This window comes from Trachinotus anak, unplaced genomic scaffold (assembly GCF_046630095.1).
Source record: "Trachinotus anak isolate AG129_WGS33_773 ecotype Australia unplaced genomic scaffold, CSIRO_AGI_Tana_v1 ptg000005l, whole genome shotgun sequence".
Taxonomy (NCBI): domain Eukaryota; kingdom Metazoa; phylum Chordata; class Actinopteri; order Carangiformes; family Carangidae; genus Trachinotus; species Trachinotus anak.
Window position 1 is genome coordinate 2,673,131 of NW_027273856.1, and position 13,367 is coordinate 2,686,497.

The following is a 13,367-nucleotide window of genomic DNA, read 5'->3' on the forward strand; positions in this document are numbered from 1 at the left end:
GGCACGAGAGTATGGAGAGGGCAGCAGATAGAGGAGGTACAGCTCGCAGCACGGCACTGGCCACTGCTCTGTAACAGAGGAGGAGAAAGAGGAGAAGGAAAGCAGTAAACAGACTAAGGTCATGACGGTAAGGAAGGTAGTGCAAGTAAGTGCTCTACTTGATTACAAAATGTAGTGAGATGGGCAAACGGAGATAGAAAGGGAGAAAAGCATAAAGTCAGGAAGTGATGAAAAGGAGAGATGAGCAGGAGGTGACAGGTATAAAAGAATCTAGAAGTGAGGAGGAGTTTGTCTGCATGTGTATGCATAATGCATGTACCAGGGTCACATCAGGATAAAGTATGCGCACGTGTATGTGTGTGCGTGTGTAAGTGTGTGTGGGAGACATCCTGCATCCAACTCTCAGTCTCGAGTGAAGCAAATTGAAATTCCATGAATAAACTGACAGACTTGAAAACCTCTTGCTCTTGAGTAACGACCTTGTCTTTCTCTCCCCCTCTCCTTTTTTCTGGGTACTGTATGCTCACAAATTGATATTCTGTCACTTAACTGGATGGGAGAGTTTCTCTCCCTCTGATACCCTGATGCAGTAATATGTCATGTCTCCTGCCTTTCCCAGCACAATATTTACCAGCTCCACAGAATGGATGTGAACCTGTTGCATTCAGCTGTTGGTTGAGTGTGTAGATGGAGGGAGCAGCAGTGAAGTAGGAGGTTTTCCTTTCAAAGCACAAGTCACACATCACAACAACAGCATGACTTAATGGCTCTGTTCTTGTGCTGCTTTATGGACTATTACAGAAATCACTTCCTATTCAGAGTTCTCCCCATATGATTGTTAAATATTGCTACAGAAAAAATGAGTCTAGCACTCAGGACCCTGAGGGACAAACAACACTAAGACCTGATGTTTCCAGTCATCTCTGCTTTACTGCACCACTGTAGCTGAACTGGACTTATTAGTATGCCATGATGTTGGATGTTTGGCCGCTCATCTATGGAAATGAGGCGCAGCAAAGCACAACAGTACTGACACAGAAATACAAGTAGCATTGCTTTTTTATGATAATTATTATTTTTTATACATCCTATTTTTTTATTTTTAAAAAGCTACTGAACACCAGCTGAAAATCTTGGGTTTTTTTTTTGGACCAGCGTTTTAACGTCTCACCTTGCTGGAGTGATGTACACCAGGGAGTGTCAGTTCACTGTGACATCACTGTTGAGTGTAGAAAAACCCTCTGACGTAGAGAGGACAGTCAAACCCTGCCTCTTAACCTGGTATTAAGTTACTATTTAAACAGTTAAAATCTTTTAAGGTGGAAATTTCCTAAAAGATACACAAAAAATTTCTAAAGTAAAGCATGCACTGTGAGATTTATGCAAAATAGTACAATTTGCAGGTAGCATCCATGATTTTTGAAACAGTACCACATGTTAGCTTGCTAACACAGCCAAACAAAAGCATGCTCAATTCCACAGAGGTTTGACCACGATGGAGAATTGTTGTATGTTATTATTATTATTATTATTATTTACATGGCATCTATGAGAATGCATCAATAAACATGCAGAGAATGAAAAGTAACTGTGGGCAAAAGTTTCACGAGAGACTTTTTTGCATTCATAGCATCAGGGCTAATTATAAAACTACAGCATATCAAACTGTAATTGACATGCATTAGTGAGGGCTTTATCTTAATAATAATAATAATAACTTTACGATTTTCTAAAAACAAAATTTACAAAGTGCTTTACATACAATTAAAATCCTCATCATCAAGATCATCCCTTAAGATCACATGATCATAATGTCGCTCTCATGCACAGATGCAGTAAACCATCTCTACCTACATCATCACAACAGAAGACGAGTGGGACCAAGTTGTCTATGAACAGCCACCATACAGTAACAATCTATTTATGTTAATAGTATCATGCACCATAACAGCAGACAGTACATGACCTGTGCAGTGTAAACATAATTAACAGGGCTCTTCGTGGTTCTAAGTAAAGGAAATGTGCTATCAGATCTAGTTAGTAGAGTCGACTCAGTTTTCCCAATAGCATTACTCTACATAACTAAGCAGCAAACTCCACATCAGTTTTAATTCTTTTAGCCCGTTTCATGTTCCTTCAAGTACTTTTACATGTGGCAGCTTTAACATATTTGCCAAATTGCATCCATCGCTGTGGGAGGTGGAGGTCAGTGAGCCCGGTCAGTTATCAGACGAGGGAGGGGCTCCAGCGTTTTCACAGTCCATGAAAATTATGTTGAGCAGAATAAAGTGGACAACAAAAACCCAAAGGAGAATGCACACATTATAAATCCATCCTTCCACTTATTGTTCAACCTCCTGAGAAGACAGCATAAAGCAGCGGTGGTCCAGAATGTAGAGACGAGGCTTATGACATTCTCCAGTACAACCACATAGAACGTGATTTGAGAACAAATGAGAAACCAGCAACCATTTCAGGGTCGCCTTTGGGAGAAGCCTTTAAGCCCCAAATGCTTCAGAAACAACTGCTCCTTGCTCAGGGTAGTAGTAGTAGTAGTAGTATTTTTAACATGCTGTGATGAAAACAAGACCACTTTATTTGCTTCTACAATCAATAATTTTATATATATGCTGAAACTTCTCATCTGCCACTTGTAACTCTTACAGCTATTCATCATTTCATGGATCAAAGTGTTTTGTTTAACAGAGCATCGGTTTTTATTGACTCTGTCATTCCCTTTCTTTTGATCTGCCTCTTTTGGTTTTCCATCTTCCTCTCATAATTGGCCGTGTATGTTATCACTGAGCAGGTCTTTCTGACTTAGGGCCATAATTAGTGATGTGCTCTTCCATTTGTTGATCTGATGATTGATTTTTCCCTCGTATAAAGTAGTAGACTCTCAGAATTTGCGATGTTCGAATGCCCACTCACCGGTGTCAAGCTTGGTCCCCTTGGCGCAGGCCACGATGGCTCCCATGCTGGGCTGAGAAGTCATGCCAGCCATAGAGTCGACCTAGAGAGAGACAATCAATATGAATACTGTTTGACTAAAAGCCTTAATCATTGTAAAAGTGCATTATGTGGGTCCACACCTTAGTGCATCAATTTTACAAACATGGTATGGTATATTAGTCTGCAAATCATGTGGGTATATTTCTAAAAAGTGTGCATATGTATATGGTTATATTATGAAAAAATTCCCATCAAAAGGTAGAGGAATTTTATCTTGTCTGTCTTCCACACCCTCTCAAGTGTTTCTCGGCGTGCTCCTCTTGTTTGTTACTCTGCATGAATCTTTTATTCCTCGGCAGAGAGAAAAGACACGGTTTAACTACATAAACCAGTAGAATCAATACAAACTAATGTTTTTAGTGGGTGTGTCTGATCCATGGTGGACAGTTGGTTGTTTGTTTCATACAGTGTTACAAGAAACTGAGCAGCAGAATGGCCCAACACTGCAAACAGCAGCCAATTGTTTTAATGAAACTGCCCATGCTGGCAGCATGCGTCAGTGAACACAGTAAGGGAAATGTTACTGGCTTCAGCTATTGTTTCAGTGACATTTCATGATGCAAACTGCAGAAGCTGCTAGAAGATTCATGTTTGTTCATGTTGCTATGGTAACCTGTTTGTGAGAGATTGGCACTTATTACATGGCAGGCTTCCTCCAGTATCATGGCCCTGATGTAAAATTTGAATTAAAGTTATGGGAAGCTCTCACTTTCAATAACCTCCATGAGTTAGTAGAAATGACAAAAATGAAATTGTCTTGTGACGAATAAGGATTTAAGAGAAGCAACCTTGACCTTTGCTAACATGAGGGATTCGGACAGCAGAGATGAATACTCACAGCCACGTCAACTACGTCAGCGCCAGCCTCGGCACAGGCCAGCATGGCAGCGACACCAGCTCCCGCTGTGTCGTGAGTGTGCACATGGATGGGAACATCTGGGAAACGATCTCTCAGAGCGCTGACCAGAAGCTTGCTGGCTTCTGGCTTCAGCAGGCCGGCCATGTCCTGGTGAGACAGGTAGAGAGGAGGACACATGAGGAGGCAGTAGCAAAAAAGGTTGAAGAATGAAGTGAAAAACTTTCTGTGACGTTTGACACAATATACTGAACAAATATCTGCTAATGATTCCATTAAGCTTAATATCACACGTCTTCTCTTTTAGATTATTTTAGATCCACACCTAGATTTTTTAAACTCTTCACACTAAATTCCTGGACTCAAACAAGATGAAACACAAACCGACCTTAATATGCATGTGATTTAAGTGGCTTTCTGCAACACATCTAAATTTTGGATATGGCGTCCTGGACCAAGTTAAACAAGATTAATTTCAACCACCTGTCTTAGTCCTCATTAGAGGGAGAATGTGCACACAACACTGGCCTGAGGCTGCTCATGAAAGCTGGAACACAGCACAAACTGCTGATAATTGGTAAGTGGATTCAAACAAGTAAAAACTGCCAAAACAATGGAGGCAGAGAGAACATGTTCCAAATACTGAAATCCTTTGCAGTGATCAGAACTGGAAAAGAAGAGGTATTGATGAGGGAAATTGTCTGAATAATCAATGTGTCTTGATTTGATGCCACCTTGGATTTAAGTCACTGTTCGTCTTTTAGGAATTTAGCTCTGTTAATTCAATACCAGGCGACATCTGTGTGATTATCTTTTTCTGTTGAAAAATCACACCTAGAACTCAAGAAAATCATTAAACATGCACTTGGAAATTATTGATTAGAGCAACAAAACACCGACTAATGTTGAGGGTTTCACAGATGAATAATGTGTGAATCTTGTATAAAATTAATGTATAAATCCTAACTGATATTGACAGAAGCTCCCAGACAGAGCTTAGATGTTTAGTTGTGCTTCCTTTGATGATCATTGCACTCCTTGAAGTTATAATGCATCCTAATTTCCTCTTTTAAAAGTTAACCTCATAAGCTGCGCGTTGTGGTTCACACTGTCGTAGAGCGTAAGTTTATCATTTTCACGTTTGAAAATATTCTGTCATGCTTGAATAAAGAAATTAATTTAATGTAGCATTATCAGTCTATTCATTTAGTATACAAGTTATTTAAACAGAAGCAAATAGAAAAAAAAGCGATCTGTGTTCAACAGTTAACATGAGTTTTTTCAAGGAATCAAGTTGCTAAATGAAATGCTTTTGTGAATAAAAGTTTTACTTCACCGTGGTACAGTGCTGAAGTTGGTTTTTGGAAAACCTTGATTTTATCTACTTTTATATTTAGCTGAATATCAGCCAACATTGTGTCACTTCAGTCGTAGCAACAGAAGTGTAGCAGGTTGTAATAGTAGTCGTTGCTGTACAGGTGGTCAGATTTGAACATATTTAACGCAGCATAAAAACATATGAATAAAGTCACACACTTAGGGCACTAACTAAACAGTTAGTGCCCTTTAGTTTATCACAGGGAAGGAAATCTGGTTTGTTGTAGTACCAGTCAACAGCTCTCAAGGCATTAAATGAAAATGCTAGATCCTATTTTTTATTTTCGCACCTTGATACACAGGATGTGCGTCCCAGCTTTGACAAGCTCATCTGCCAGTTTCACATAGTACTCCAGGGAGTACTTCTGCCTCATTGGGTCAGACACGTCGCCCGTGTACGAGATGGCAGCCTCCACTACGCCACCTGCTGCTCCAGCAGCCTCCATCCCCAGCAGCATATTTGGCAGGTAGTTCAGGGAGTCGAAAACACGGAAGATGTCCATGCCGTTCTCCTTGGCCACCTCGCAGAACCTGGATGAGTGGGGTGCGGGGGGCATAATGTTAGCCAGCAGCTTATACAGTAGTAACATTCATATGAGAGGCAGAAATAGCTTGGCGAGGCAGTCAAGACTTACTGTATACTGCAAGATTATCACACAATCTCTCTCACTTATGAGTTTCTCTTCATTCACAGTGAAGAGAAACTCATAAGTGAGTTTATATCCAAGCTGCACGTGGTGGATCCTTCCTATTATAGCCTTGTATCTTCATCATGTTTTTCATAACCGTGGTGAGTGCTTACTGTAGTTGTGTTGCTGTGAATGCAATATTTATACACACTGAGAGCTTTCGTTTTGGCAAATAAACAGACACTTAATGCTTTGCCACGAGAGGATTACCAGTCCAACGGCTGTGTGTCCGGTGTTTATTTAGCACTACAATGCATACAAGTGCTGTCTAGTGGATGTTTTTGGCACCAAGTCAAACACACTGTTCTGTCCCACATATCTGAGTCATAGCTGAAGCGATCGCTATGTGTGTGATCATCATGTGAATCAGAAGATTTTTTGTCAAGAAAATTGTGGCCTTCAATTTAAGGGAAGATCTAGTTAGCAGTCATACGAACCTTTTAATCCTCCAGTCGTTTTAGATATTCTAAAACGTTACACCCTTCTTGCTGCAGAGTGTACTGTACTGTGACCCTGTGAAATGCACTTTGAATCAATGAAATGAAATGAAATTACACTTTGATTTGATTTAGTTAATGAAGATGCTTAGGCCACTTGACTGCAGGCTGCCGTGCTAAAAATGTTGAGGGCAAGACAGTGACAGAGAGAAGGAAGGATGGAGAGAGAGAGCCGTGCAAACAGATCAAAGCCATTAATCACAATTGTGCAAATTTTCGATGGCACCCCTCCTATGGGACTGAGTATGGGGGGTGGGGGGTGAAGAACAGTCAGGATAGAAAGAGGGAGTTAAAAAGAGGGAAAGAGTGTGTAATGCAAAGAGATGAATGGAGGCGTAAAACAGGGAGTTAGAAGAGTAGAGATAAATAATGACTTTATAATCGTAGAGGGGGGAGGAGAGGAGGGGAAAAACAAAACAAAAAAAAAAACAGGAGGGGAGGAGGATTGGGGAGGGGTGTGTGTTTGTGTGTATGCATGTGTGTGTGTGCGTACACGCGTGTGTTTGTGAGATTCAATGGGAAGGAGTGAGAAGGGGACAGCTGCATTACTCATAAAGCCACGACTCATTTAATTCAGGTGAGGGGAATTACACAGTGTATGTGTGTGTGTGTGTGTGTGTGTGTGTGTGTGTGTGTGTGTGTGTGTGTGTGTGTGTGTTTGTGATTGTGATTGTATGTGTTTGTGTGTGGGACTGACTGCAGGTGTGTGTGCTCGAGTATGCATGAGTCATCCACATTATAGCGGTAGCTTGTGAATCCATTTGGAAAAGTGTTCGGGGCGTGTGTATGCATGTGTGTAAGGCACAGGAGTATTTATGGCCCTAGATGCATTATTGGTGTATATGTGAATCGACCATATGTTTGTGAGATGTATGTAACTCAGTGAGCATGGTAGGAGGCGACAGGAACACATCAGCCAAACTGACCCGATTAAATGTGTGTATCAGTTGTGGTGTTTGAGGATAGCACACAGTATATCCATTTAGGTATATTTGGAGAGAAAGCAGCTGTGTATGAAGACTTCATGTTACATATAGAGCATTATTTATACAATGCAGGAGAGAGCAGGCGGAGAAAAAATATACTATTTTCAAAGTGATTAAAATTGGAGCTTAAAGCAACTTGTGTTCTCAAGTGAGAAACTCCATCTGCTGAGGATTCTCACAATATGTGGTTGAAGGCTTTGGAAACAGATAAGAATATGGACTTTCTGTTTGTTAGGTTTTCCAAAAACTGCTCAAAATGCAAAAACAAAACAAAAGCATGTGCTTGTTTCAAGACTGAAAGGATAAGGGCAAAATAAAAATGATTGTTACTGTCATTTACAGGGGTAAATTAATGATTGGGCATTGTGATAAATAGTGTTTTTTTGTATTGTACATATGTAGATACAATACTAATGTGTGATTTTATCCATCTTTTAAGAATGACTAAATGAAATGGAATTGAATAACACGACTTGATAGGAAAGTGCACGTTCAAGAAAAAAGGGTTAAGAAAAAAAAATATATATATGCACTTAACACTCGACAACAACAACAGCCGTTATGATCATGACGTGCACTCACACACACAAATTCAACAGACTTAGTTTACATAATCCTACATGAAGGATAACGGATACTTTATCTTAGCAACCAGGCTTCTTGCAGAAATTCTGCCAAAAACTAAAATCTCCTCATTAAAAAGCCAACTCAACCTTCAGGCAACAGCTGTAGTGAGGTACCGAAAATACGTTCACTGAACAAATTTACAAACTTTGTTGATGGAAAAAATAAAAAAATATGATTATTAAAGCTTTAGGTAATAGGATGGTAAAGGCCCATTATAACATGGGGCTTTCTGTTACTTCTGATGTCCAGTAGGTTGTGTGTTTTAAAAGGAGTAGGTGTGATAAGCTGTTGCTTCAGCTCTTTTCTATAGAAAATCTTGTATCCTGTGTTGCAGTGTTTTTTACTGCAGTGTTTTGTTCTGAATAATTGCCTTTCTATTGTTTTTGCCTAGTGGTGTTGTAATTATTCAAGGATCGCAAGAAATTTCAATCATGTAAAATGCTGGGCTCCGCTTACAGAGAGATACAAAATTATGTATGGAGTTCATGGTCACCCATGTTGTTCCCATGGAAACAAACCAGTCAGGGGATATTTCCTAAATACTATCAGAGTGACAGACAATGAAGCAGGAAGAGCGGGTTTCAAGAGAATCTCATGTTTTTCAACAATCCACTAAAAATGTTTTCAGCAAAGTTTAAGGACGTGTATTTGAACAGAAATACAAAAGATGTGAGACTCTGGGTGATAATGGCTGTTAGCTCTTAAACATTTGATTGAAGGATAAAATGTGTGTGTGTGTGTATGAGGGACTCACTTAAAAACAGCGTTGTCAGGGTAGTTAGTGTAGCCCACGGCGTTGGCCCCTCTCAGCAGCATCTGGAAAGGGACGTTTGGGATCAAAGCTCTCAGCTCCTGGAGTCTCTTCCATGGGCACTCTGACAGGAAGCGCATGGCCACGTCAAAGGTAGCTCCTAAATACACACACAGAGGGGTGGCAGTTTATTTCAGCTGTCATCTTAAATCTCATCTGTCATCCTAGCTTTGATCTTAGACTCAAAAACTCATATTTCAGACTTATCACATACATTACCCACACACACAAATGTGACACATAAAATACACACTAATGGATGCTCAAATAAATGATGATACTTTCTCATTCTAAGACTTCATCATTTCATTTTAAAGTCACTTTAAAACCTAAAATGTTTCAGAAGGGGCAAAAAAAGAGAGATAGCAATCTCTCATTTCCCTTTCTGGGGGAGTAGATTAGTGAATCTCATACCCGTTTATCATATCAGCTAGAAATATTGAAGCCGCCACTGTTTTTTTTTTTTTGCTGATCCAACACTGTCATCATTAAATTTCATTTTCTGAGCACTCATACATTTAGACACTGAGAGAATACTAAGCACAAGTGTGTGCTCCTTACTCTGTGAGAAGCAGGGATGCCATGGAAAAACCTCCCTTATCAATTTTTTAATTTTTTTTTACCCCAGTTTTGGATTTTAGTCTATGTCAGCATCTTTTACACTACTGGTTTAGAGCAGAAATTACTGCAAGCAATGCTATCTGATCTGAAACATTAGTATTAATGTTTCATTGCACATGAGTGCTGAGTGAGGAATTCATCTGGGACAGCAAAATTTACTCCAATAATTTGATAACACAAATGAAGACGGACAGCTGGTCCTACATGCAGGACACTGGGCACGGGCACTGCTGTCACCTGCCTTTCATAAGAACAGGCAGCGTCCAATCCGCCATGAAGATGCGCTAAAGAACATCAGATGGAGGGAAGGAAACAAACCTTTTACACAATCTCCAGCAATGAATCCAACACCCTGTTTAATGTTTAATGACAGAAGAGAGAGAAATGACCTTTTTTTTTTTAACAAACTGTCTCCTGGAATAGGTGTTGTGGGAGTATGTGGGCCTGTAACATCTGTTCGTATGTTAGGTAAGAATACATTTTACACAAAACTCAATCATAAAACAGTTTGTACATCTCATATTGGCAAACTCTTTACTACATCCAAATCTCCCCTGGTGGAGAAATAAAAGTTCTATGAAGTTAACATCTATCCCATGCTCCTGAGGCCATAAAGGAAAGCCCACGGTGAATAAAAATGATTAATCTCTATAATTTCAATCGTTGAGTTACATAAGCACACGCACAGCAGTTATCAGCATTTGTGCTTAAATGTGCAATTATAGCCCTGATGTATCTGACGGTTTATCCTGCCAGATCAATTTTTATGTCATCTGTGATTCCACTGCTTCACTCTGGTTTGCTGATTTGCCTTCGCATAGTCCAGACTTTCACGCATGCTTGTGTCCACAGCTTGTGCCAAGACACAGCTTGCATTCCTTAAACCATGCAAACATGCAACATGCACACACCAGCATGCTCACATACAGTAATTAAGTAACTGCGGCATTACCATCTGATAAATTTGCCAACAGTGAAAGAGATATGGGGTAAACCTATAGATACGTTATGTGACCCAGTTCACGTTACTGTATCTTGTATGGTGTAGGGAGAAACGCTATATCAGGAAGGGACTTAATCCTCAAAGGGTTTTCAGAGGCTTAATCTCTTCAATGATTCATTCTGCCTTTAAGCAGCTGACACATGTGAAAGCAATATTCCCTATCTAAGACCACTGTGTAAAAAAAGATCCTTGCATTGGGACAATGTATCTGGGCAACTTCGTTCGATACTCATGTGGTCATCTCCCTTTAGTGATTTATTTTGGTTCTAAGTGATTTGAGCACAGCTGGGTATAATATTCTTTATCTCTGATCACTTTGTAATAAAAGCACATTGTATAGGGACCTATAAAGAAAGGCATGGTAGTTATTCCTCCCAATGGTCATTTAGTGATTTATGAGAAACTGATTAAAGGTACAGTTACAAGCTGTCACTATGGGACAGTGTGTGGTAGAATTGAACTTTTTACTACAGCGTGGTGGTCTAATTTGTGTTACAATCAATATGAGGCAAGAGCAGGGCTGGCAGCTGGCAAATCTGCAGACTTTGACCATTGAAATCTGAGTTGATGAGGCAAACTGTCTGATATTCACACATCATCCTGGGATATAGTGTGAAAGGTTACAGCATTCTTTTATCAGTGAGACTCTCCAATGAGTTTACATGGAGTTTACACATCCAGACAAGTACTGTTACGGCTTTATGCTATGACCCAGCTTGTTAGGGCAGAGGAAGGCAACATAAAACCAGGTGTTTTGGGTCAAATGAAGTTATTCACTTTCAAGTGACAATGAGCTAAACTAAAAGGCAAACAGGCCTATTGGATGCTGTTAGACAAGAAGAAATAAATACAACCAATAGATGATTCTTAAAAAAAAGCTATGAATATCTTTCTAAAAGAAACCAACAACAAAAATAAAACCTTGCTATCTGTTCTATCTTAATGAAAACAAAAAGTTGAGTTGCATTATGGGCAGCATGGGATCCAGTGTTTTTGGAGGCTGACTCATACCAGGGAAGAGAAGTGTGGATACCTTGGACCCTGGACAGCTTATATTGTGTGTAAGACAAGCAGAAACTGGCGCCGCAGATGGCTGCCTCGGTGTTTTGGTGCACTCTGCACCAATCACCAGAAAAAATTCCTTGTACGTGAAAACATACTTGGCAATAAACCTGATTCTGATTCTGATGGAATTAGCTTTTATTGTCTAGAGAGAATATACTGTGTGTCAGAAGACTCTAAATGCTTTGCTGTTTGGTGTTTATACTTAAATATATTATATATATATATATATATATATATATATATATACACACCATCTCCTGCCTCCAGCTATGTATAATATCAATAATATCAATATGCACATAAAATATTAAACTGCAAACTATTGAAGATGCATAAAGGTGTCAGGGGATCTGTCTTCCTGGAATTTATTCTGCCTTTAAGTGTTTAAATAATTATCAGAAAGTCCCATTCTGTTTGTTCCAACTCATAATCATATCATGCAGGAAGTACTGACGCCTCAAGATGATCCAATAACATTACATTTCTCTTCAGTGATTCACAGGCTCTCCACAACTTTTCTTAAGTGAGAAAGACAAATGAAACTTATGCTCCTCAGCTCATAATATCAGCCTATTACAGAATCATGTCAGGAAGTGTTTAAACTTCTCCAATTCTTGTTTTACATCTGATTTTAATGACTTTCTCTTGCTGTCGTTGCATAAATGGGAGCGACACAAGCATATATTCACTTTCTGTAACTTCTTTATGAAGACAGAAACTTCAAGAGCTTTTATTGACAGAAGATTTCAAAACTCGACTTCCACTGCAATTCAAACATTAGCGCATTACGAGAGAGTTTCAAAGGCGTATTCACTTTTCTTTTGCCATTTTATCATAACTGGATTTGGTTCAGAGACCAGATTATTCCGCAGTGTTTACTTAGAGCCTTTACTGCATCAAATGCCGAAATTAAGAATATTAACCACGCTGTCTGCTCAGTTGTGAATAATTATATGTTACACTGAAAAAGAGTCAGTTGAAGCCGGAAGAGGGAAAGTGAGGACAATATAATATTTACTCTTACTATCAATTGCTGAAAAGGAAAATGTTCAGCATTGTAGCTCAAATCATTTTAAATGTATATCTTTTAGCGGGGGTTAAAAGTGGGATTTTGGAGGTGGGGAACCCTTGGATTGGGGAGGGGGGACTTGGTTGTGATTATCTAGTGATCACAAAGAGAGAGCCAGTGAAGAAACACACAGGGCCAGTAGAATAAATGTACTGGATTTTTGGATGGTCCACCGGCCCACTGGGATTTGTTACAGTACAACCAATTGCCAATCTGACTTGTGCGAGCAGTAGCCCGGCTGTTCACATGAGAAGTGCATTTCTTCATGCCAGTCAAAGTGATTCTGCTCCTCTGCTCTTTCCTCATCATGTAGAGCTGCGGATCTTGATAAAAAAAAAAACCTCTTGAATTTACATGTATGATGTAAGTGGGATATCGCTTCTTCTGCACCAAAGTTAAAAGGACCATGGCCTAGTGTAATGATCTGCAGGGAAGCACATCTCTACTATTTTTGTGTGTGTCTGTCTGCTCATCTCTCTCGCTTTCTCTTTAGGCACAAATGACAAATATGTGCAATAAGTAGTAATTTAACTTGCTTGACATTATAATATATGAAACTGCCAATCAGATTTATTTACTTATTAATCGAAGATGCCGGAACGCCATTCTGAATCGTTCCGGCCCACTATAACCCCTGTAAATCACCATTCCCATTGAAGCATAATACAACCCCATCAACTGGCTTCCCCCACTGCTGCTGCTTCACTCTGGCTTTTAAACACTTCAATGGGCCAATGGCTTAGGCTTTCAAAAA

The 13,367-nt window shown here is 39.6% G+C and overlaps 1 protein-coding gene across 3 annotated transcripts in view; it reads right to left on the reverse strand.

Moving 5' to 3' along the window:
* Window positions 1-13,367, reverse strand: part of pcxb (pyruvate carboxylase b) — a 283,342-nt gene that overhangs the window by 37,345 nt on the left and 232,630 nt on the right. For all 3 annotated transcript variants that reach the window (XM_071477747.1, XM_071477748.1, XM_071477749.1), the window contains exons 16-19: window positions 8,799-8,955; window positions 5,536-5,776; window positions 3,851-4,018; window positions 2,932-3,013 (exon numbers count right to left, since the gene is read on the reverse strand). In XM_071477747.1, the coding sequence (XP_071333848.1) occupies window positions 2,932-3,013; window positions 3,851-4,018; window positions 5,536-5,776; window positions 8,799-8,955 (648 nt within the window). The remainder of the gene's footprint in view (window positions 1-2,931; window positions 3,014-3,850; window positions 4,019-5,535; window positions 5,777-8,798; window positions 8,956-13,367) is intronic.